We start from the raw sequence: 25,825 nt of genomic DNA, 5'->3' as shown, positions 1-25,825 counted from the left end.
TCAATTACTTTATGATGATATGTGTTATGTCCATATTTGATCTTACATTCTGCGGTTTTATTAATCAAGTCTTAAGGACAGCCGCACTGACCCTTATTTGGAAAAAATATATATAAAAAATAAACATATATAATATTTAAAACTTTTGAAATTTTCACATGTTAGATAATTTAGCATTTGGAGTATGTTATATCGTTAAAATTGGAGTAACATATGAAGGATTGTACATAGACCTTACACTTCAAAATTTTTCAATGATCTGCATCAATAATTTAAAGTCTGGACACAATTATCCTTAATTACAAAAAAATAAAAAATAAAAAATCGAAACGCTTTGATTGATCATAATCATTTAGATGTTTATATATATATATATATATATATATATATATATATATATATATATATATATATATTTGGTGAATAGATGTTTAGATATATAGTTTCACATAATGGTTTTTAAATAAAATATCAAGTCTGATCGATAGTTAGCAACATTCAATCCCTACAATTTGCAAGTCAATGAAGGGCCAATGAGACAATGAGATGGATGATCTAGCTCTCTCTTTTTCTTCAATTCCATAACAATATAAACATCACATAATTAATTAAGAATCACTATGATAGAGTAATGAGTGAGAGACTTATATATACTACATGATATATATTAACAAGTTAACCTTTCAGTTGCCCGTAGAGTTCCTATTTGCAGTATGTTTGATTGGAAATTGTTTGATATACGAAAGCGACTCCTGCGCTGACTTTGAAGAATGGGTACGTAGATGGAATCTCCAACAAAATGGGAGCTTGATCAATTTCAATTTTGGATCATATAAGTTTATAATATTCGATTTTATATAAAATTTATCATCAATCATTTCAGTAAATTAAGGTTAGTGCAAGGATTAGATATTGAACTTTGATGCCTCCAAGCCAACTTCATTAAATTATCCCATATTTCGCCAGTTTAACAATGTCGTCATCTTATTATGACCATTATCCTAATTGTTGATACTCGTCATTGGGATTTACATCAGTTCGAACTACCTATAATCCCACATTGGATATTATGTTTAACAGATTACTTTGGTTTTTAAATTTTAAGAAGCTTGCCTGAGGTTTTCAATGAGCATACAATTCCAAAAATGTTCTTACTAAGATGCCAAGTTTAGAGGTCATTGATTTTTCTTAGAAGTAGGCCTTCGTGTTTACTCCGACCGTATTGTGATATGACGATTGCTGACGTTTGAACTAAAGATATTTTTATATATAACAGGTAAAAATATGTGTAAATATAATGAAATACATTGATAGAGGCACACGCTAGTATACCACCATTACGACTTCCATTTCTCCTCTCCTTAATAGTCGGTTCCACACTTGGATCAACTTGCACCTTGATGTTAATCTTCTCTGGTTTACTAAACATGGGAAGGTGTGGTGATGGGTGGAGTCGGAGCAGAGGCCACGCGCCTACCACGCTCAGACCTACTATTCTCTGCAAACTTGATACTCTGCTGGTGCAAACCCTTTTGCTTCTCTTCCTCTGTCCACTCAGACCCATAATAAAACTCTTCAGTAGATTTCTCAACGTGTTGAGAAGCTGGGAGGAACATGCTTCCCCACTGTGGAAAATGAACCAAAGTCACTGGCAAAGTGCAGCACACGATCATAACCCCCATCCAGGATAGACCAGTGCCTGTGGAGAAGGCTGAGGATGAGAAAAACACGAGTTGGGTTAGTCCGGAGCCAAAGTTCCCGCCAGCACCGGTGAGACCGGATATGATCCCTAGGGATCGTCGTGAAATGAATGGGATGATTCCAAAAGTTGCGCCACAGGCGGCCTGAGCGCCTACGGAGAAGAGGATCATGGCCGTGACGGCGATGGGGAGCGTGCTGGCTCGGCCGAGCCAGATGCAGAAGACTCCTCCTAGGCTTTGGAGGATCCAGAGGGTCCACAGCCTACCCCTCATGCCAAAATACCTGGCTGCTAGATCGGAAGCATACCCACCAAAGGGTCGAGCTATGAAGTTGGCCATGCCGAATGTGGCGGCAATGAGCCCGGCAGTGTGAAGCTTGAGGTTGAATCTACAGTCAGATGATTTAATCTTTGGTCAGGTTTCGCTAGCCTTTGTAATTAATTGTTAATAACATTTAGATTCAATAGAGATAAATAAGATTCAGATTCAACTCTTAAATAAGTAAATTATTGTGGAAAGCAACAAACCTGTCATAGAAATATTCTGCAATGACATTATCAGTTGACAACTCAACGCCCATGGAGTAGCCATAGAGAAGGACAAAGACCCACGTCCTGTAGTTTGTGATAGCGTACCACAACACCTGTTCAAATCAAACTGCAGAATCAGTATCCTTTAATTGAATCTTCTTGGATCTTTTAACCATAAGAATAAGAAAGCGAAACAAATATCCTAATTAAACTGACCTTTTTAAATTCATCTTTCGCAACTTCACCCTTCTTTTGTAGGGCACCAAGATTCCCATCGGGCAAGTCTTGGCCAAGAGTCAAGACCATTATGCCCATAATGATATGAAGCCAACCAGGAATGAAGAAGGCAATTCTCCAAGCAGTGAAAGGAGTTGCTCCGGCTCTGCCGATAATATCAAACACCAGAGGCATCAAGAGCTGAGTGGCGCCACCACCCATGTTACCCCACCCTGCTGCTGTTCCATTGACTAAACCTATGATCTTGCTGTTGAACATGGTGCTCATCCAGTACTGGCAAGAAACAAATGTAGCCAGAGAGAAACCAATCATGAACCTCACGGCTAAGTAACCCCCAGCATCTGCTACAAATGACATGCAAAACACTGTGGGTGCGCTAAGCATTACGAGAAATGCACACCCATATCTTGGTCCAAGTAAGTCGCATACTGCGCCCATTACAAGCCTAGAGAATATACTCCCTGTGAAACAAACAAATGGATCGATTCAATAGAGTGTTAACGGAAATATCGAGAGAGAGTTTGAAAATACTAAGGTGTCAACAAAATATTGTTATGGAAACACTTGCATAAAATTTTTGGTTAAAAGGTACTATATAAAGTGTCAGAAAAACTTTTGACATATCATTTTGAACAGAAGTACATTATGCTATTGCTATTTACCAGACCTCTTCTGGTGTGTCAAAGAAAATATTGAGTTTGAAAATGATAATGAACTGACATCGATATGTTAATAGCAGCTTCCAAAGACAACTAATCAGCAGAGGAATGTTTAGGAAATTGATGAAGGAAATCATTGAAATTTCTGACCTGAAACAGAAGCAACTCCAGCATTTCCGATGTCTTGCTTGGTGAGGTTGAGGTTGTCACGGATGATAGGGACGAGGGGAGCAGCAGCGAAAGTCGATACAAAGCAAGTGAAGAAGGAGATCCAAGATAGGTGGAAGGTTCTCATATGAGGATTGGCCAAAGAGAAAATCTTGAAGACTTTAGCCTTGTGCTCAGAATCAACTGGCAGGTCAAATTTTGCTGTGTTATCAGTCGGGACAATAGGTGAAGCCACCGAGAATGCAAATGTTTGCTCTCTTCCTGTGACTCCATGCATGGAGCTTCCTGGTTCGCCCTCAGCTTCTGCCATTTAGGGTTTCGAGTTTTGGGGATCTCAAGTATTGAGTAAGGAGAAAAGGGAGGTAGAAACTCGTAGTTAATTAAATGTGGAGATGTGAAGTTGTGTGTGAGGAAGTTAAGAGGGGAGTGAGGCATTTATATAGGGCTTTGGCGTTGACATTATAAATAGCTATGAAGAGGCAAGAAAGATTCCAAAGAGTTTGTGCTTCACTTCGCCGCATATGAAATGAACAGGAAAAGGTCTCATCGTATATCCCAAAGGATCACATAACCTGTCTAATAAGCCAACAGCTGTTTAATTGCCTAGTAATTAAACTGCATACTATATACCCTAATCTTATTTGTTAATTCAATAATATCCTAATTATTCGGAAATCTTAGCTCAGGTTTGTACACATTGTTATCCATGCGCAGTATACAAATACTATTTACGGTAATGGTTGCATAGATTATGACATACAGAGATATTGTCTTTACTCTTTAGGGATAATTCATACAGACATACAGAGATATTAATTTTCCTCTGTACTCTAGCTCTTGTAATCAAATCTTTGCATGCAAGCAGCGTTATGAGCAGGTGGATCTAAATTTTCCTTAATTTCTTCGATATTTCTTTAAAAAATCTGTTTTTTTTACGAGGACTAATATTAGATGCAATATCATTCCGCTTTATCATAGTAAAATTTTAGTTTATTCTATAAATTTTAGCTAAAATTTTTGTATAATTTCCTGCGGTATCCAATTTATGTTAATTAGTAGGGTTTTCACATAAATTCTTACAAGAAAACCCAGATACTTCACTTGCATTTTATCAATTTAATCAAGCAAAACATTTTTGGCCATCTCTTTCTGTAAGTACTCAATCTCAATTCTCAACTCAAACCGATTGGAATATTGTTCGTATATTAATTCAGTAGAAAATAAGAATTCGGTGTTTGTTTGTTATGCTTCAATAATAACCATCTCCAAAACAGGAGGTATATAAAGAGTTACAAGAGTAGTCCTAATAAGGAAACATCTCCTACAATTATACAGAAAGTGTAATCTACATCTACAAGGAAAGTAAATATTTACAGAATATTCTACACTCCCCCTCAAGTTGGTGCATAGATGTCAATCATGCCCAACTTGTCAATCGAGTTGTCAAACACTTTCCTTGACACTCCTTTCGTAAGAACATCTGCTAATTGATCTTCTGTATACACAAACGGGAAACGGATGATCTTCCTATCCAGGTTTTCCTTAATGAAATGCCGATCTACTTCCACATGCTTAGTCCGGTCATGCTGAACAGGATTATGAGCGATTTCAATAGCAGACTTGCTATCACAATGCAAATCCATAGGCTTTTTGAGCTTAAAACCCAAATCTTTCAACACATTACGAATCCACAACATCTCACAAACTCCATGTGCCATACCTCGAAACTCAGCTTCAGCACTTGACCTAGCAACAACCTTCTGTTTCTTGCTGCGCCAAGTCACTAGGTTTCCTCCAACAAATGTAAAATACCCAGATGTGGATCGTCTGTCTGTCTTATCACCAGCCCAGTCTGCATCCGTGTATCCCACAATTTCCAACTCACCCTTTTTTTCAAACAACAAACCTCTTCCAGGTGCCATCTTAAGGTATCTCAAAATACGATATACTGCATCCATATGCTCTTCACTGGGACAATGCATAAACTGACTAACCACACTCACAGCATAAGCAATATCAGGCCTAGTATGAGAGAGATAAATAAGTCTTCCTACTAGACGCTGGTACCTTCCTTTATCAGTTGGAACTTGATCTGGATAGATGGCAAGACTGTGGTTCATCTCGATCGGTGTCTCAATAGGATTACAGTCAAGCATCCCGGTTTCAGCTAACAAGTCGAGCACATACTTACGTTGGGACAGTGAAATCCCCTTCTTAGACCTTGCAACCTCAATTCCCAGAAAGTACTTTAATTGCCCAAGATCCTTCATCTCAAACTCCTTAGAAAGATACTTCTGTAGAGCCTCCATCTCTTTTAAGTCATCCCCTGTGACAATCATATCATCAACATATACAATCAGAGCGGTAACCTTACCCTGACTACGCTTGATGAACAAAGTATGATCCGAGTTGCTTTGTTTATATCCAAATGCCCTCATGGATTTGGAAAATCTTCCAAACCATGCTCTCGGAGACTGCTTCAAACCATAAAGGGACTTTTTCAATTTACAAACCTTGCCAGTATCATATGGCAAATTTTTTACTCCTGGCGGCATGTCCATATACACTTCTTCCTCCAAGTTACCATTGAGGAAAGCATTCTTCACATCAAACTGATGCAGAGGCCAATCTTTAGTTGCTGCAAGTGAAATCAAGATTCGAACGGTATTTATTTTTGCCACAGGGGCAAACGTTTCTTCATAATCAATTCCATAGCGCTGAGTGTAACCTTTGGCAATTAATCTGGCTTTGTACCTGTCAATACTCCCATCAGCTTTAAGTTTTACTGTAAACACCCACCGGCATCCAACAGTTTTCTTTCCAGCAGGCATAGTCACAATGTCCCAAGTCAGGTTTTTCTGTAACGCCTCTAGTTCTTCATTCATCGCTTGAGTCCACTTAGGATCCGCCAAAGCATCCTGCACACTACTAGGAATAGATGCAGTGGATAATTGATCAACAATAAGTGCATGTGACCCAGACAACCTATGGTTAGACATGTAATTAGCTATAGGATACTTAGCTTTGGTTTTGATATCTGGTTCATATTGTTTCTTAGGAATACCCTTGGTAGTCCTCTGTGATTTCCTAGACTCAATATTACCTACCCCAGATGATTTGTTCGAAATTAGAGGTACCTGAGAAGGAACACTCGCAGCGGATTCTTCAATTAACGATGTAGAGAGGGGGAATAACTCTGACAGATGAGGGCCCTGAATATTCTGTTCATTGGGTGCATCACAGTCGGGCTGGTCAATGAGTACTTCTTTATTTTGTGATGTTCTATATGTTTCAGAATGCGTGTCAGTCTCCTGGCGCGTAGGTTCTCTGTTTGACAAGTCAGTGTCACTTTGGGGCTGCACATTAATATGTTGGCGTGCTGCATCTATTCCTTCAGACAAATCATAAAGGTGGCTTGCGTCATCAGCATTTTTCAATCTGCTAGTCGGTCGGCTGGAGCCAAGAAAGCGGCTGGAGCCAAGCCGTTGGTCATGAACAAGTCCATCCAAGGGCCCCACGGATCCACTAACTTGTCTATTGTCCATCAGTCCACCTTCTACACCTCTATTGTCCATCAGTGGTCCCACGGGCCGTTCACTATCTCCATCCGAGGGTCCCACAGTCAGTTCACCATCCCCTAATTTTCCAACTTCTTTTCCGGTTCTTGTTATGTCTTCGTTTCCAGCTCCAGTTTCGTTTCCTGTTCCACCGTTCCCAACTCCAAATTTTGTTTCTAACGCCTCTAATTCCTCGAATTCTTCAAATGCAAATAAATCCCGAGGATTTCCTTCACAATGAGGACTTCCTTCACAATCTCTCTCCCCCTGAAGGGAAGACTCGGAGACTCCCCCTGAATAATAAGGCTCAGATTCGCGAAACGCAACATCAAGAGAAACATGCATAGTGCCAGTAAGAGGATCATAACAGCGATAACCCTTTTGAAATTCCGCATAACCAACAAATATACACTTACGGGCACGGGGATCAAGCTTGCTGCGTTGAGGCTTGGGAATATGAACATAGGCTACGCATCCAAACACGCGAGGTTCAAGGTTTGGTAGCGACTGAAGTGACAGGAGTTTCTGAAGTTTCTGCTGAGGATTTTGAAATTCAATGACCCGAGAAGGAGTACGATTAATGAGATAGGCGGCAGACTTCACAGCTTCTCCCCAATATTCACGAGGTACATGCATGCCAAACAAAGAAGCACGGACAACTTCAAGTAATTGTCGATTCTTCCTTTCTGCCAATCCATTCTGTTGAGGAGTATAGGAGTTTGAAGTCTGATGTCGAATTCCATGAGATTGCATAAACTCCTGCATAGGGCCATTAATATATTCACCACCATTGTCGGACTGAAAAATACGAATAGACTGTTGGTATTGCGTGGACACCATTTTATGAAAATCTTGGAACATGGAAAATACATCACTCTTGTTCTTTAAGAGAGATACCCAAGTCATACGAGTGCAATCATCAATAAAGGTCACATAATATCGAGCTCCAGAAAGGGAAGGGATCTTTGCAGGACCCCAGACATCAGAATGAATCTTCATAAATGGAATGTGACTTTTATTAAGACTAGGTGAATACGAAATTCTATGGCTCTTAGCCAATTCACATACATCACAACGAAAATCTGAATCACTGACAACCGAAAACAAATGAGGTTGTAGTTTCTTGAGATAACTAAAAGATAGATGACCCAAACGACGATGCCATAGCCACACCGTTTCCTTAGCACTCTCTACTCCATTGACCTGATTCACTTGTCCTAACAACTGTTGTTCGCCACTCTCTGTCAGATCCAAGTAGTAGAGTTTCCCCCTTCTAACACCATAACCAAGAATCCGCCGAGTCAGAATGTCCTGAAACACACAGAAAGAGGGATAAAAGGTCACAATACATGCTAGTGCTAGAATAATTTGGCCAACAGATAGGAGATTATATGCCAATGAAGGAACAACTAACACAGAATCAAGAGTTAATGTATTAGAGAGAACAACAGAACCTTCTCCGGTAACCGGAGTTGGAGTACCATCAGCAGTAGAAACAATATTTTGAGAGGAGGGTTTCATCTTTTCTAACAGATTAGGATCATTAGTCATATGGTCAGATGCACCTGTATCAATTATCCAAGAACTATTCATAGATAGCTTACCCTTCATACCTGACTGTGCTACATTAGCGGAGGCATCAGATGACTGCGTTTCCTCTGTAGTAGCCACGGCAGCTTTTCCAAGGTTCTTGCGCGGTTTCTTGGTGAAATCCCACCAATCAGGGTAGCCAATCACTTCATAACACCGTTGCTTGCTATGACCCAACTCTCCACACACTGGGCACTTTGTATTTGTATATGGATTTGTTTTACTCAGAGGGCGACGTTGTGAGGGAGTTGGGAAGCCCAAGGAGGGCCCCTGTTTGCGTTGGACAGCCATAGCAGAGGATTCAGAGGCGTGTCCCATTGCTTGCCTTTCAGAATGCACCTTTCGAACATATGCATAGCTTTGCTCCAAGTCGAATTTTGGGTATTTGCGCAGAATCTCACCACGGACTTGATCATACTCTGAATCGAGTCCACTAAGGAACATGTGAACTCGCATTCGTGCCATGGCAGTGGTCTCTTGAACCACTGCAGCTACTGTGTTATTCTAAGATGCCATACGCTGATCAATTTCCTGAAACATTCCCACCAGTTAATTGTAGTAAGTAGGAAGAGTCCGACCATTCTGTTTTGCTCCAAAGCACTTTTTGTTTAATTCAAAAATCCTGGTTTCATCAGAATCATCATAAAAAGTTTTCTCAATAGCTTCCCACACGTCTTTGGCTGTTGGGAGTCGAATATACCGATTCATGAGTGATGGCTCCATGGAATCAATTAACCAACTCTTCACTCTTTCATTCTCTGTGGTCCAAACTTCAAATTCAGTAGACTCTACATTCGGTGCAGCCCTAGCTCCAGTGAGGTAGCCAACCTTTCCTCGTGCTCCCATCCGCATCTTCATAAGAGGTGCCCATATGGTGTAGTTAGATTCATTCAAGGCAACGCCAGTTGGAAACGCTGAGTTATCTTGAGCAGTTGTATGATAATGGTTGATAATAGGGGGCATGTTGTGGAGTGCAAGGGTGGCAGCGTCGTCCTCCATTTAGCAGATATAAAGGCCTGTTCGTGAGAAATAAAAGAAAGAAAGTGCAGTAGTGTAGCCGGCTTGAAGGCTAGATGGCTTGATGGCTCGGTAGCGGGGCTTGTCGGCTGCAGCAGGAGTTTTCGGTGGCAAGGCTTGTCGGCTGAAGCAGGAATTCAGCTTGGGCAGAAAGTCTAGTCGACCTGTCAGCTACCCACGTGATGCTTGTCAGCAACCCACGCTGCTGTGCTACGAATTTCTGCAGATGACAAGAGAAACTGTAGCAGCTTTGAAAAAAAAGTTGATTTTGATGAGGCTGTTCGTAAAGCTATTCGAAATTCGGGTTTCGGGTTTTGGGTTTCAGAGGAATACAGTGCAGGTATTGAACCTGCTCTGATACCAAGTAGAAAATAAGAATTCGGTGTTTGTTTGTTATGCTTCAATAATAACCATCTCCAAAACAGGAGGTATATAAAGAGTTACAAGAGTAGTCCTAATAGGAAAACATCTCCTACAATTATACAGAAAGCGTAATCTACATCTACAAAGAAAGTAAATATTTACAGAATATTCTACAAATTCTATCGTCCCTGCAATTATGTATACCATTAGCTTGCAAGATAATCAAGCCCTATACTTGTTGGATTGGGGTCATTTCTCTTTAATTAGGTGATTACCCTTCGGACTAGGGTAAAGAATCAAAAGCCTACCCGTCACCACCATGCAAGTTTCCATCGATCACCGCCCAACCTTTTTATATATATGTTTACATTCATGCTAATTCTTAATGAATGTGTTTACTTTGGTCTATAAGTACAAGCAACTTGCTATATATATATTATTGCCTATATCAACCTGATCGACCCAAGTCAATGACGTCTTGACGGATGGATAATAGGCACCGTTGGCTGTTATACAGAACAGTAATTTATGAGCTGTACGGTTCAAGCAGCTAGGAAGTATACTCGTGTTTTCTTCATCCACCTTGCAATTGTGGGCTAATTTTGACACATCAAATCATCTTTCTATTCTTTAGCTTAATGGATACAGTGCACATTTCAAACATTGATGTGTTGGGTTATTAGATGTATATAGTTTCGTATGCTTTTGCATAAGCAACTTGGCCGTTCATTTTAATTGTCTCGACATAAACATCTTCTTTGCAGAAAAAAGAAGAAAATAAAAAGGTTAACTAAATTCGAAACCATGGCCCTAGCCTTAATTATGAGACATGTGTAACCAATAAATTATTTCAGCTCTGCTGCATTAATCAACCAACTGGCTAAGCTGCAGATATATTTAGCAAAAATCAAACCCTACAACTTGCAAGTCAATCGATCAATGGCCAATGAGATGGATGATATCTATCTCCTCATATAATTAAGAATCTCAATCATACATTGTCATATACTAAATGATATATAATTACAAGCAACCTTTCAGTTACTCATAGAGACCCTTTTTGTGTTTATATTGTTTCCGAGAGGGGACATATTTGGACAACATGCATGACTTGGTCTCTGTCGGGAATGCATTGGAAGGGAACTGTAATTCCGGCGTTTAATTATTCGTCAGAATAAGAGTACGTAAGAGCTATCAAAACAAAGTGTGTTTGCTGACATCTAATGAGACCTTTTCAATTTTAATAAGAAAATGAGGTCGATTATGTATCACGTCAATCCAAACTGGATCGGCTTCGCTTGCTAAGGACAAATAGATAAGAATGTTGGCAGATAATAATATGTATGTGTTGTGTGTGTCCAATTCACAGATAATTTAATTAAAATCTGCAACTCTTAATTGTATTCATCAAATAGACTCTTGTACGGTCATACTTTTTATGCAAGAGTGATGAGAGGGCATGAAAAGAGAATTCGAGAGTAGTTGCATAAAAGGGTACCCTTAAAAGTCACTTCATGTGGATTGTTTTTCTTATTTTTTGTTTATGTTAATTTATATAAATAAGGTGTGAACAATATATGTCTACATATAATCATACTTCAGTTTGTGATTTGCTTAATTACCACACAATTTTGTCAGTTGCTACTACTAAAAAGTTGGTGTTTAATTTTCACATTTATCCTGGATATGATTACTCTTCTCTCGTCTTTCCCAACTCTTGGGTGGACACTCACTTGCATCCTTCTTGTCGAGCAGGGCAAGTCTTCAACTTCGCTGCGAGGTGCACATCATCTTGATGTTAGGGCATAGGGCATTTGACGGTGCTCCTAAGTCGATTATAGTGAGGATTTTGATTCATTGGCTGTTAGATCTAGTTGATCGCTGTGCGAATCAAATGTTTCTCTAAATATAGAGGGAGGGTGGTCGACTCTAGGCAGGCAGCTGTGCCTTGCGACTATGACATGCAACTAGGCTTTGCAGCGCAAACCTTGAATCAAGACGCGGAGGATATACAAGTCTGAAGGGCCGCAACACGATTCTATTGCACTTGTCTCCGCTTAAGATGTCTATTGTGGTTTGGAGGCCTAGAGCAGCGGCCTCTAGACCTATCCTTTGGTAAAGGCTTCATGATTTAGTAGTGGGTTAACAGTTGAGCACAACTTGCACAAATTATTAAGAAACAATGAGTCAGTTGTAGTTAGTTTATTTGCCTCTGGAGACTTGGATTTAGATCCAAAGACAATTGAGTATAACAAATCAAATGACTACCTAAACATGACTCAGTATTTGGATTGCTCCAACAAAAATGTCAGCCTTAAGCTAAGAATGTGGTATGTCCTACTAAGCTCTCACAATGAGTTGACTTTAAACTTCAATGTCAATGTGCATCCTTCTCAATTGGCTTCCTCTTTGACGAGAAATCCTAATAATGAGCTATTATTTTTGTGCTAAGGTCCTTAACAGATATCGATCTTTTTCTTGAGAATTAGATTATATATGGGCAGGTGAGCTATGCATCAGAAGGTGAATGTATCTCCAATTCTTTATGCACCACTGCAACTCAACCATTTACATCTTAGAGAAGGATTGTACTTAAAGGTATCAAAACTTCCAGCCTATGTAGTTACAGGATTCCACAGTTCTATAAATTATGATATCACAAACATAACTCAATGACATCTCTTTGCCTTCCAACTTCTGTCGTATAAGATCAGTATTGAGCTACGTGATAAGCCTATAAACTTATCAACTCCTTTGTATCGACTACTACCAATACCAAACCCATCAATAATGCATAGTACTTTAATTCTCTTACCACCACCATATGGGAAGGAGGATAAGTACTGACCGTACGAGCTGGCTATTGAAAGATTAGCTGAATGATTGAAGCACAAAATATATCAAATAGATCAGATATGCTTGGGACATGTACACCATCAATGAAACTCCACCGGGAGATAAGCTTCCAAGTCAAACACATGAATTGGGGACTTGTGACAAATAATTGAACGCATTTTGCTGCTAGAATTGTTGAACATTCAAACCGAATTATCCATACCAAATATTCATAGGGATAAGACAATGATCTGTACAAAGCAGGCATTTAATATTCACAAGTCACAAATGCAAGCTTCGAGGATTTGAAATAAGCAATTTTGATCGCTATGTAGTGGCTCAGCCAACCCCATTTCGTATAATAGTTGGAAAGAATACTTAAATGTTCTTCATAATATAGCAAATCTACCCTGCAGACTATATTATCCATTTCAAGTCTACAAAGAAGTTGAACAGGCCTAAATTCATGAGTTTCTGTAAGGCGATAAATACCTTTCACCACTAGTTTTTCATTTGGGTTTATACCACTAATTGGATCATAATATAAGGACTAGACATAACCAACTCTAATATAGGTGTATCCTAATATGCATGTTCTAAGTGCTGCTAGCCCCCCTTCTTTGAACTGGTTTATAAAGCACAACTGTAACAAATTTTGAACGAAAGCGATGAGTGAACCCAAGTGCGACCACAGACCGGGGGCTCTCCCGATTCTCAATGTAAAGGTGGTTGAGGGTCACGTTTGGGGGCGAAGGAAGAGTTCCAGCAGTGTCTCTACTTGCTGGGTAACTAAGTAAGGTCTGTTGCAGGTGTGGAGGGACAATTGGTGGATCCCGTGACTCATCTTCATTCCCAGGATACATATTGTTGTAACTTGAATCAGGTGATCTTAAAACTTCAAATCCCGCAACAGTTGCTTCATCCTGCACAGAAAAGTTTATGTTAAGACCCATTTAATAGTAGACAACAAAACCATGAAGATTTCGAGGGCTTACATAATCTTCATCATATGAGTTGTTCATGTTGAAATAGGAACTAGCAGCACTATATCATCAACTGGAGAAGATTATAACACTGATGAACCTGAAAGACCAGTGGTTATCCTCCATCAGCTTACTGAATCAACATTCTTTTGCATATACAGAACTAGATTCCTTACTGAGTTATTGATGTAAATTACATTACATTTATCCACGAAGCTACCCAAAAAGTTCAACTATACACATGTTTAGGAAATCCTAATTAGACAAAGTTCCTCTATTTTTTAACATGCAAGTCGCATTATTGGAGGAGATCGGATTCGAATCAGGAACCCCAGATATGGGAGTAAATGCTTTTAACCACTAGAGCTCAAACTCCGCATAAACAAATGCCAACCTTGAGATTGATCAATCCTTTCAGCTTTAATTTTCCTACAAGACAGTGTTAATCTCTCAACTATCTTTACTTTATATGGGGATCAGCACAAACTGTGTCCCACAGACATCATAATAGCAGAAGAGAATTTCTCTGCAGTACTACTAGTCTACCAGAATCATAAACAAATTCTCTCTAGTTCTAAGATATCCACTTGCAAAAGGACAAAAAGCTGAAAACAAACCACTAACATCATAGAGATGACACCAAGAAGCCTCCGTTACACGTTAGAATTGATGAGGATTAACCAAATGAACAGCGTTACACGTTAGAATTGATGAGGATTAACCAAATGAACAGAAAATGTTTAGGAGCTTTCCAAGCTTTTGGAGTGATGATGCACCCATTGTCCTACTTCCATTTGTTGATCCAACTTAGCCAATTATACACATAACACAGTTCCTCACTCGGTATCTTTTTAACTTAAGCATTATGAAAATTTAAAATTGGTGATAAATATTAGCTACATTTATGATGAGTTCATTTAAAGGTATAGGCATAATGCAAGGTGGTTTACAATCCATGAGGCGAGGCGTAAGACTTTTAGGAATTTTATACCACTATTCAAGCATAATAATAAGCAGGAAGCTCTTCTTTGATTCTTAGTGCATTGAGACAATAAATAAAAGAATAAACCAGCAGGTACCAGAGATAACAAAGTAAAGAAATAACAGCTGAAATGAAACAAACCCACTAAAACAAGAATTATTTTTCTTGCTTAATCAGCACTTACCCATTTGGCATACATCACTTTTCTTTTGGCCAAAAAACATAAAAAACAGACGAGAACCTAAGAAAACATACGCTTCTGGGTCAAAATTGTTTTGGCTCAGGGTGTTTGAAATAGACCTTCTGGAAGAAGGCCATCACCTTTTGACAGATCACTTTAAGATGCGTCTTTTTCCAATCACAAATCACAATCTACTCCTCCCTGGGAAGCGCTGCTCAGACAAGTCTTTATAAACACACATGGTGATTTGTGCCGAAAATTTATCAACAGTTAAGGCATAGAAAATTACATTTTGGGAAATAGGTTAAAGATTCATAGATATAATGGCTTTAGGTATAGGGTCTGATTAACAAAAAATGGGCGAAAAGTTGCCAAATTACAAAAAGTGAATTGTGTGACTTGTACTTATCAGACACATCAAAGATAAAATTAAGACGAGGAGCATTAGAAAAACATACAAATGAACCTTCTCAATCACACCTATTGTCTACTTAGCTAAACCAACCTCAGCAAGAGGCAAATTATGCCCGAAAAGACTAGCTTTTCTTGAGACCAGCAGGCTGTTGACAACCTTGTTGCGGACTTCCCAAGTTGCAACAGTAATTAGAATTTAAAAGTTGAGCAAATCTAATCCAAGAAAATCCCATATACAAAGAGAAGTCAACCAATGCATGCTAAAAATTTGGGGGAAGGGGTGGGAAGAAAAACAACAAGAAAAAAGGATAGCAAATCTTGACGGAAAGAATTCCAAACTAAAAGGAATAATAATCTAGACCCAAACCAGCATATAATTGTCAAACAGGGTTCCAGTAAAAGACCATGATGATCACACATAACACAAAAGTATTGAAAGTTTAACATAACCATTTTCATCATCTAAAAGTCTACAATGGGTGAAGTCAATGACAATCATCAGGAGTGGAGAACCTTAACTAATCATTACTAAAAGTGCTGCTACTGAAGTGGAGGGTACAAAACTGAAACCTCATTACATAATCATCATTGGTCTTCTACAGATTGCGCAGCTTTTGATCCAACTGAAGCAACCTCAATGGAAATTTTTTAGAATAATAATCCAGTCACGAATAGCCTCTGTGGCTTTACTAAAGAATAATAAAGCTATTTACTTTAAGTTTCATAATTTTTCTCAAGGATTTGAGGAGCACAGATGTCACCTTCTTGTACCTATCTCCAGGTATACATGTTACAGTTGACTTTTTCTGATGCAGTGTTTCATATCAAACGATAAATAAACATGACAGCCAACTGAAAAAACTTTTTTCTCTTTGGTCACACAATAAGTGATAAAATAAACCATCGTTAACTTCTAATATCACCTACATAAAAAGCATTCATTCATGTTTCTTACATGCATAAACTCATTCATGCCCGGTAGGCATTGCCCTAATGTTCATTGTTAGACACCACATATCCATGTACAAATTAAGTCCAGAGAGTTATTGTTTCAGGATTCAGGTGGCTTCAGTTCAATTAGAAATCTCTTATGTGGCTTATTGAAAGGATTACTAATAGTGCTAAGAAAGACTTCAGTTTAATAATATCACAAGCAGTACACTATTAAATATCCAGATAGAATAGTCATATTAAAGCATGAACAATACAATGCGATGACCCATTACTAGCGAGGATAGCATATGGCATTTTGCCTTCACCTTTTATTACAGTAGTACGCTCAATCCATTACTAGCAAGGATGACCCATTAGATATGGTTTTCCTACTCAAAATTTTTGGTAACTAATGATCATCATGGTATATGCATAACCAAAAAGCATCCTATATGAATTTAGAGTTTTGGGAAAACCTAAATACTCAATTTCCAAATTCCTAAAACCACAAGGCAAACCCTTAAACAAATTTAGAACTGGACCGACACATTGAATTCAAAAGAACACAGAGTAATAACACAAAAAAAAAAAAAAAAAAAAAAAAAAGAACATCGGATAGTTAACATCTCCAAGAAAATATCCTCCTTTAAAAGATGTGGCCAATACCAATACAGGGGGAAATGAATAATATTAGTTAACTCAAAAGTACATCTGATGCAAAAATTTGCTTTATCAAAAAGAGCTCACCCAAGATCAATATCCTCGAGCTTACATTTTAAGGAATAGACTTACTAGATTGACTGAGGCTCCAACCCTTCAATTACCAATGAAGGACTTCTTAGTGCCCACCTTATTCTTCAAACCAACATACGCAACTAACACTTTTTAAGTATACATATGAACTTCCGCAGACCCAGTGCTTACCTGAAAGAAATTAAAGGAAAATCCATAGAATCAAGAGCTATCCATAGGATATTCTACAAAAACTAAACTACCCAAAAATCTAAGTGCAATCATTTTCATGCCAAATTCTAAAGATAAATGGTAAAACAATAAAAGCAATCAAACACACTAGCAATAAGTCCGCCTACTTCAATTTAGTCCCATTTAAGAAGGCCACAATGGGATTTGAAGGTAAAAGGAAATGAAGAAAAATCTCAGGGAAGGAAAAACTAAGTCTTTCCTGGTAACAAAGCAGACACTGAAACTTCAATACATGGAGTAACTTTGATACATCTGAAACGGTGAATTCAATTTTCCTAGGTCTTAGAAATGGGTTAAGATTAGGATAGGTCGGGGTTCAATGTCGCTAATGTAACCAAATGAATCATTGCGGTATTAATTCCACTAGATATTATGCGCATTCTATCATGTTTTTCCAGAATCATTAAAGAAATTATCTATAGATTGTTAACCTACCTTGTCAAAAATATATCAAATTCAATCCATATGCTAGTCATGGGAGTACCTTTCCATTCATGTTTCTGTTTTTCTTTTCTTTTTTTTGGGAATTCAATCACAGTAACTAGTACTTGATGATATTATAAGTACTGACTAGTTTACTTACATTCTTAAATAATGTGGGATCAATGATATTGAGAGTGAGACCCATGAACAATCCATCTGTGGGGGGGGTTATTTAACCAAAACTTTTTGATGTATGCAAGATCAAATATAAGGACCTGACAACACAGCCAGATGCAAGATAAGGTCCAACATATCCCGTCCAAGAGTCTGTTTAACTAAAATCAACATAAAACTGTCAAAAAAGGCTCCAGGGCCCAAATCTTGAGACTTAACACAAATCAAGTCTTGAGTATTTAAAAATAACCATATATCTTCCTCTAAAAATTTTTGAAGGCTGCAATTGCAGCTTTTGATACTACAGCTAGTGGCAAGAGTATGGTCAATGAAAACTCAGTAAATCATAATGTATAGAGTATGGTCAATTAAAAATCTCCTATGTAGGCTATGAAAAGGATAAATTAGTTGTGTGATGGAAAGGCATCTGGAGTCAATATTGATTGAAAGTCTCATGACATGGTTCCTGTGGGAATGCGGAAAGCATAGGACAAAAATATCTTAGCCCTTGCAAGGCTCTCTCAAGGCCTTAACTTCTGCTTCAGTTTGTCAATTCCACAGGAGCAACGAGAAAAGAATGACGTTTGGGAAGATTGTTGGGGAAAACAGCTATCTATAACCTTTTTCCTCAATTATACAGACTGTCTCCTTTTCATAGTGGTCCCATTGCAAGATTGTGCGGCAATGTAACTAACAAAATGAATTCTGCAATGTAACTAAATAGGACTGAAGCAGTAGCTCCATAAATTCTAGAAGTGTAATGTGACATAAATGGTACTGAAACACGACCATTTACGTCCTATTATTTACATTGCTTGTGATAAGGTTGTTTTGCAGGGTTGCATTGTTTCAGTCCTATTTACTACAATGCAATCTAACTAACTAACTGAATTCTGCAAACCACCATATCACAAGTAACGTAAATATGACTGAAACATGATTTGAATAGGACAGAGTTTTACAAATGATTTTTTCCTATCCAAACAAAAAACAAAATGATAACCGACATTTATTTGCATAAGTGATTGCGTTAACTGACAGATAACCATGAAATAAATCTTCCATAAGCTCAAAAGGCATCCAAATTGAATTCGAGAATCTAGGGTAAAATTAAATACTACAACATGCAAACCCTTCTAACTCATATACGAATTCAGAGTACAACATGCAACCGCAAACCACACAATGCACACACACATAAACTAAACTAGCCTAAGCATCCTCAAAAAAAAAAAAACTATCTCTAAAACATGTCTGCCCTGCAATTACAGGGGAAAACCATCAATTCAAAGCCCATCAAATGGTCACTAAAAAACCCAACAAGCTCCAGCATACATTCTAAACAACAGACTTACCTGACAGAGACTGTATCTCCTCAACCCTCAATACCAATCACCAGCTTCTCAGCTCCACCCCTTCAGAGCTTATCTGAGAGAAACCAAGCAAACCCAAAAAGAATCAAGAGTCACCCAAACGATATTTCATCAAAAGAAAACTACCCACGAAATTTGAAGCGAGACCCAGAGTAGGAATAAGCTCAAGGAATCGAATTGAAACCCATAATGGGATTGAAGAGTGTTGACCTGGGCATTGCAAATATATGAAAAAAAAAGGCTGAAAAGGAGACGGTTATGGGAAAATCCAGCCCGAAAGGGAGTTGGTTCTTGGAGAATCCGCCAAGAGAGACACCCACCAGGCTGGTTCGCAACAACTCAATTTTCAAAATACAAAGCAAGCAAGGGAAACTATTACTTGTTTTTCCGCAACAACAGTAAAATTCTTCTTTACGAAACCAGATTCGAATTAATCCCAACTATAATGTTTTTTTGATACACTATTTTCTTTTGTAGATCTGCATTGTGTGGAGGGTAAAAAGGAACCCGATGCGTGGCGTAGCTGGCAAAATATATCACATATTAAGTTACTGTTTGAGCTCATTTCATTTTATTTCTCTAATCTTTACACGTTAAATTAATTGTGGCCATGCACTTTTAGGCCTCATTTGGGATTTGCTTCGCTTTTTAAAAAAATCAGTTTTTGTACAAAATTTTAGATTTGATTGTGTTTGGTAAATAAATAAATAACAGTTTTAATTGAAAGTTATAGGACACTCGCAGCAGATTTTAAAAGCAGCATAGAGGTTGCTTTTAGAAGCTGACGTGAATCAAAACACACTCTGCAGTTATTTTATGTACTGACAGCACTCTTTTAAAAATATTATTTACCAAACACGAAACTGTTTTAATTCACGGCTGATTATTCTTACAACACAGCAGCAGCAGTTTTTTTTAAAAGTCACAGCAATCCCAAACTAGCCCTTAATTTCATCACATGTACCCCTCTGCTCTCCAATTTAATCAATCATGTCCAATCATTAATTCTTTTGTCAAGTATTTTGTAAATTGAAAATGCGGATCTAATAGACTCTCATGTATGATGATGATGATTCACTAAAGTGACATGCAAAATTATATTGTATGTGACTACTTTAAAATACATCACAAAATAGTTGACAATAAAGTCAAGGGTTAGACAAGATTGATTGAAATTGGTAAGTGCAAGGGCATCCGTGATGAAATGAAAAGTGCAGGGGCTTAAATGATTTAGAGTGTAAATATCAGAGATGTAAAATGAAATTTACCCTTACCGTTTCTACACTGTCAAACTTTTTTGGTTATGGTCTAGAAGCATAAGAGATTTTTTTTGGCAAACTGAAATAGAATAACACAGAGAATAAATAAACTACCAGAGGTTCGCAAAAAAACTGCCCCACAAATATCAGAGAGAAAACTTGGTGCATTTAGGGTTTGCTGGGTTGCTCGTCCGGTGGCATCCTCGTGCCTATGCGGGCCTTTGGCTTTGGCGTGGTAGGGTGGCTATTGCCGGACGAGTATGGGTTGTTCTCTAATTTGTTATGGTAGGTGTAGACCGTGTAGGTAAGGATATAAAGATCAATCTTTCTTCTTCTTCTTTTTTCTTCTTTTTGGATGGCAGCGGCAGCAAATCCAATTGGAACAAGAACCATGGGATGGACTGTGGTAGCATTCAATCGTGGCTGGATTTCTCTACGGTGGCTATGCAGGTGGTTTGCGGCATCCTCTGATGGGTCTTGGGTGGTGATTGGGTGGCGGTTTGCAGGTAGAGCAGGTTGGTGGTAGAGGTGGTTCGGGGCCGATCTTGGTTGGTGGTTTATGACTCAAGGTCGAGCGTCATTGGGCGGTTGGCAAGGCTTGGATTGCTGGGTGAGTGGTGGGATGGTGGTACGTGTCAGAACTGGTGGAATGGATGCTGTAGTTGTTTGCATTTGTCCCGCGGCAAGAATTTCTGGGATGTTGTTGGTGGCTTCAATGGGAAGGAAAGTTGGTTGCTTTAGTTTCTTTTTGGTTCTTTTTAGGATTTTCTTTGTTGGTTTTTTAGGTGTAGTAATAAGTCCCTACTCATTTGAGCTAGGGTTTGGGAATCTTGTTCTTATTGTGCCATTTCTATGGTGTTCTTCCCGGGGACTATTCGTTAAATTGTCAGTGCTTTCTGGTTATCAACGTGATGGTGAATTGCCCTTACACGTGGTCTGGCTGTTTTGGGACACGATGTTGAAGAGGGTGAAACGGTTCGTCTTGATGTTAGTGGGGAGGTCGTATCGTGATACTCAGAATTGGTTAATTTTTATTGTAGCCCGCAGTTATGAGCGTAAAACTTACTTAGAGGTTGGGCTCTTTCGGCTCATAGATGGGGACGGACCCGTAGCTAGTGATCATGGTAGGAATATGTGTTGTGGTGTTCTACCCTAACCGGTTATTCCAATTCGTTGTAATCTTTTCGTTTATTAATCTTATTCTCAGTATATCTTATTCTCAATCTTTTCGTTGTAATCTAGCTTGGGTTTCGCTTTGACCTGGTGGTTTAGGTTCGTTGCGGGGCCTAATTTATATATATATATATATATATATATATGTGTGTTGTGGTGTTCTACCCTAACCGGTTATTCCAATTCGTTGTAATCTTTTCGTTTATTAATCTTATTCTCAGTATATCTTATTCTCAATCTTTTCGTTGTAATCTAGCTTGGGTTTCGCTTTGACCTGGTGGTTTAGGTTCGTTGCGGGGCCTAATTTATATATATATATTATTCTCAATCTTTTCGTTGTAATCTAGCTTGGGTTTCGCTTTGACCTGGTGGTTTAGGTTCGTTGCGGGGCCTAATTTATATATATATATATATATATATATATATATATATATATATATATAATTAGGCCCCGCAACGAACCTAAACCACCAGGTCAAAGCGAAACCCAAGCTAGATTACAACGAAAAGATTGAGAATAAGATATACTGAGAATAAGATTAATAAACGAAAAGATTACAACGAATTGGAATAACCGGTTAGGGTAGAACACCACAACACATATTCCTACCATGATCAAAGCGAAACCCCGCAACGAACCTAAACCACCAGGTCAAAGCGAAACCCAAGCTAGATTAGTCCACGCCCGACATATAATTTCACACTATCCATCGAGGAGGGCACCAGTAAGAGTAGAAAAGCAATCGACTGTATCAAGTCCAACTCGATGACATTTGGAGAATAATCGATGACACCTCTATCTGATCTCAATCCACCGCCGTTAACGAGGACATGGTTAAAATTTTCAGAAGTTATCAGACCAATTGCTACTGTCATTGAAAATAGCTAACCAGAGTATCGGGCTGTAGAGTACCTCACTTTACGTGACAAAAGCATGGTAGTGTGCATATGTGGAACAGAAAAGTTTTGTTTCACTAGTGGAATTTTGGATATTAATCAAGTATATTGATTAATTAGACCAATAATCGCGATCAAATTGAATATCACGCGTTCATGTTATCTATCTTACATGTATTAATAGAATTGATGTCCACGGGTTCAATATGTGTGTATACTGATCGTTTTATATTAAATATATAAAATTCTTCATATACCAGTTGATAGTTTTTTTTTTGTTTTTTAATGAAAAAAGGTTCCTTCATCAAAGTTTTATATTATGTTAAATCGAGCCCATTGACGTGAAGAACATCAAAATTGAAGTTCGTACGAGCAAGTTATGATCTAAGGAAAATAGGTTACTATTTCAAGAAATTTCCCTAAATATTGCTTCCTAAAAAAAAAAAAATTCCCTTTCAATTTGGAAACCGATGCCAACTGATCGAATTTCTTGACCCGTTTTTCTCCTTCGACCCAAACCCGTGACTAGACAGGTTCTCCGCCAACAAGCCTCCCCGATACTGTTGCACCGGTCACGTTCGAAGCGCCTCTTCAAGCCTGTAAGCTGCCCGACCTCGTTCTCCTTTAACTACCATTGACAGAAGCAAATCAAAGAAATTTGGTGGTAGCAAATCCATTTACTTGACCCGATCGATTCTCGGTTTTCCGGCCATCTCTAGTTGCGCCACCACCTAGGCTTGGAAGACCTCTCCCTTGCTGCCTCAACACCACCAACCTCACCTTCCAATTCAACCAAACACTACTGGAATCAAACGTGAAAGTTTCGGCTCCCAAAAGTTTCGAGGACAACTTGTAGAGCCATCGCTCAATGAGAATCCCTACCGACGACTGACTTAGCCATATTCTAGTGAGTGGACGTTTATTTTAAGTTAATCGTATGCAATTCTATTTTTTCCAAAATAATTATTCTCATATTAAATTTCCGATTGGAATATTTGATTTGTGATTTTAGTTTGATATTTGTTTAGGTGGAAATTCATGTTTTGAGTAAACGTGATTTAAGAAATATTTATTTTTCGCAAGAATTATCTAATTTCCAATAAGAGTTTTTGATTAAAGTTTCGCTGATGATTTATGATTTACGATATATGCTTCATATTGGATTTTTTTAATTGTGATTTTGATTAAATAGTTTGAGTTTCGGTTTTCATATGTGTTCTTGAGAAGAGTGATATTTATGATGAATACTTGAGATTGAGTTTACTTAATGTATGTGATTGATTGAGAATATGAATTCTGGTAAAGGTTTTTGTCCATTTACCCCAATTCTAGGGATTTTTTTCCCACTTATCCCATTAAGTTTTTTTAATTCCCCCTTACCCAAAACATTTTAATGAGATCTTCCCTAATACCCCATTAAGTTTTTGTTTTTTTGTTTATTTTTGAGACTATTTTACCATCACCCCTTTGTTATATATATATATATATATATAGAGAGAGAGAGAGAGAGAGAGAGAGAAACTATAGTAGAATTCACCGGAATTTGGCCAACAATAGTCGGATTCCAGTCACCGGCCGTCATAATTCGGCCAACAATCGCATGATTTCGATCATCGGCTGCGGGGTTCCGGTCATCGGCCTCACTCACCGGACTTCTCTAAAAACTTTATCGAAGATCCCCAAAGAGGTCATCGGAGATCTCATAGATCGCCGAAAAGGTTTATTGCCCCCCAATAGAACTTTCATTCGCCGGATGGGAACTAATCTCCCAAAATTTAGACAAATCAATTTTGATTAAAAGAAAAAAAATGAGAAGATTACATCAATTCAAAACGTCTATTGCGGGGCCCCCCAATAGACGTATATTGCCTCCCAATAAAACTTTCAGTTGCTAGAATGGGAACTAATCTCCCTAAAATTAGACAAATAAAACTTTGATTAAGGAAAAAAACGAGAAGATTATATCAATTCAAAGCATTTATTACCCCCCAATAGATGTGTATTGCCTCTAATAAACCTTTAACAGACGTCTATTGCCCCCCAATAACCCTTTATTGAATAGAACATTTCTTTTTCCTTTCCTTATAGGCCTTCTGCCCCCATTTTACCCAAAAAAAAAAAACAGAGAAAAGAGAAGAGAGGAGATGAGGCGGAGGCCATGATCGAATCAATGTGTCTCCCTGAGGAGCTCATCGTCGAGATCTTCCGACCACTCGACTCCAAGCCCAGCCACGACTCTCCATTTTTTTCTTTTTTTTCTTTCCTTCTTTTACCCACAGTTTACCCAAAAAAAAAATGCTCTGGGCACCCACTAGATTCTTAGGCGCTTGAACCGCCACGTTGAGTCGAAAAAGCCACCACAGAATGTTGAGCATCTGGAAGCTTCTCGCGGAAATCGAGGACCTCCACCTCCTGATGGACAAGGAGGATTTTCTCCAGCTCAAGAACCAGTTTCTGGCTAAACTGTGTCAGAGAAGATCCATATCCTCCATCAAACCTCCTGTCAACGAGCCTTCGTCTTCTAAGATCAGGTCGCCAGTGCTTCGGAGCTCCGCCTCGCTCAGCCCAGACGAACGACGACTTGCAGCGCCGTCGCGAGCTCACTGGAGCCTCCGTCAATCATGGAGCGAGCCGGGGTAGGAGACGTCGGGTTCGAAATCTGGGGGGGGGGAGGGAGAGGGATGGAGGGGGAGAGAGAGAGTTGTGCATCGTGACTGGAGAGAGAAAGGATAGAGAATCGCATGGCAGTGTTGTAGTTTATTAATTAAGCGAAAGGCATATTTGTCATTTCTCTTTAAATTGTGTTAATGGGAATAAAAATCTCTTGCTGGGGTAAGTGGGATAATTTTCCCTCATTTTGGTGCTTTGGGTCAAGGACCCATTTCTAGTAATTGTTTAGTTATGATTTTTATATTACTAGAAGCCCTAGGAGAGAGGGGATAGACTAGTGATCTCAAAGAATTGGCACCAGAAGAAAGGGGATGTACTAGTAGCCATGACTATTATTGGAGACACTAGGAGAGAGGGGGTGGACTAGTGGTCTCTAGTATTTGTACCAGGAGAGAGGGGATGAGCTGGTAATCATGATTGTGTTTGAGGCACTAGAAGAGATGGGATAAATTGGTAGCCATGATTGTCCTTGAGACACAAGGAGAAAGAGGATATACTGGTGGCCTAGTTTTATTTGTTGATGATTAGACGTTTACATATTTTTGTGTGAGTCTTTACTTTAAACCTATTGGTTGCCGACAAGTGCTATTGGTAAGTCTCAGAGGCACTAATGAGTGTTATTGGTGATGTTAACCTACTAGTTGATCCCATGACGGCCAAGTGAGTGTTAGGGTGATGTTAACACAATAGCCGCCTGGTGAGAGCGATGGGTGAAGTACTAGT

General features: G+C 38.7%; 2 protein-coding genes across 5 annotated transcripts; both read right to left on the bottom strand.

Annotated features, from left to right (window-relative positions):
- Window positions 1-1,245: 1,245 nt before the first annotated feature.
- Window positions 1,246-3,710, bottom strand: LOC133733962 (high affinity nitrate transporter 2.4-like). The gene is made up of 4 exons (XM_062161623.1): window positions 3,277-3,710; window positions 2,447-2,928; window positions 2,228-2,343; window positions 1,246-2,088 (listed from the first exon to the last, which is right to left on the bottom strand). Exons 1-4 carry the CDS (start codon window positions 3,602-3,604, stop codon window positions 1,422-1,424), a joined length of 1,593 nt encoding a protein of 530 aa, XP_062017607.1. The 5' UTR covers window positions 3,605-3,710; the 3' UTR covers window positions 1,246-1,421.
- A 9,281-nt stretch (window positions 3,711-12,991) lies between these two features.
- Window positions 12,992-19,568, bottom strand: LOC133732206 (SNF1-related protein kinase regulatory subunit beta-3). 4 transcript variants are annotated; one of them, XM_062159699.1, is made up of 5 exons: window positions 19,086-19,564; window positions 17,717-17,831; window positions 16,942-17,073; window positions 13,652-13,739; window positions 12,992-13,579 (listed from the first exon to the last, which is right to left on the bottom strand). In XM_062159699.1, exons 4-5 carry the CDS (start codon window positions 13,676-13,678, stop codon window positions 13,253-13,255), a joined length of 354 nt encoding a protein of 117 aa, XP_062015683.1. In that variant the 5' UTR covers window positions 13,679-13,739; window positions 16,942-17,073; window positions 17,717-17,831; window positions 19,086-19,564; the 3' UTR covers window positions 12,992-13,252. The 4 variants fall into 4 exon arrangements, with proteins under 4 accessions (XP_062015683.1, XP_062015682.1, XP_062015684.1 ...); XM_062159698.1 differs by lacking the exon at window positions 17,717-17,831 and having other exon boundaries at window positions 19,086-19,158; window positions 19,314-19,564; XM_062159700.1 differs by lacking the exon at window positions 17,717-17,831 and having other exon boundaries at window positions 19,086-19,158; window positions 19,483-19,559.
- Window positions 19,569-25,825: the final 6,257 nt, after the last annotated feature.

The sequence above is a fragment of the Rosa rugosa genome, chromosome 2 (genome assembly GCF_958449725.1).
Source record: "Rosa rugosa chromosome 2, drRosRugo1.1, whole genome shotgun sequence".
Lineage (NCBI taxonomy): Eukaryota > Viridiplantae > Streptophyta > Magnoliopsida > Rosales > Rosaceae > Rosa > Rosa rugosa.
This window is presented reverse-complemented; position numbering and strand designations above follow the sequence as displayed.

Excerpts from the sequence above, each read along its gene's own strand:
- LOC133733962 (XM_062161623.1), bottom strand. The coding sequence starts at position 3,604 with ATGGCAGAAGCTGAGGGCGAACCAGGAAGCTCCATGCATGGAGTCACA. Across the intron at positions 2,929-3,276 it reads TGGAGTTGCTTCTGTTTCAG|GGAGTATATTCTCTAGGCTT; the intron begins GTCAGAAATTTC and ends TTTGTTTCACAG. Across the intron at positions 2,344-2,446 it reads CGAAAGATGAATTTAAAAAG|GTGTTGTGGTACGCTATCAC; the intron begins GTCAGTTTAATT and ends TGATTTGAACAG.
- LOC133732206 (XM_062159701.1), bottom strand. The coding sequence starts at position 13,678 with ATGAACAACTCATATGATGAAGATTAT. Across the intron at positions 13,580-13,651 it reads ACTCATATGATGAAGATTAT|GATGAAGCAACTGTTGCGGG; the intron begins GTAAGCCCTCGA and ends TTTTCTGTGCAG.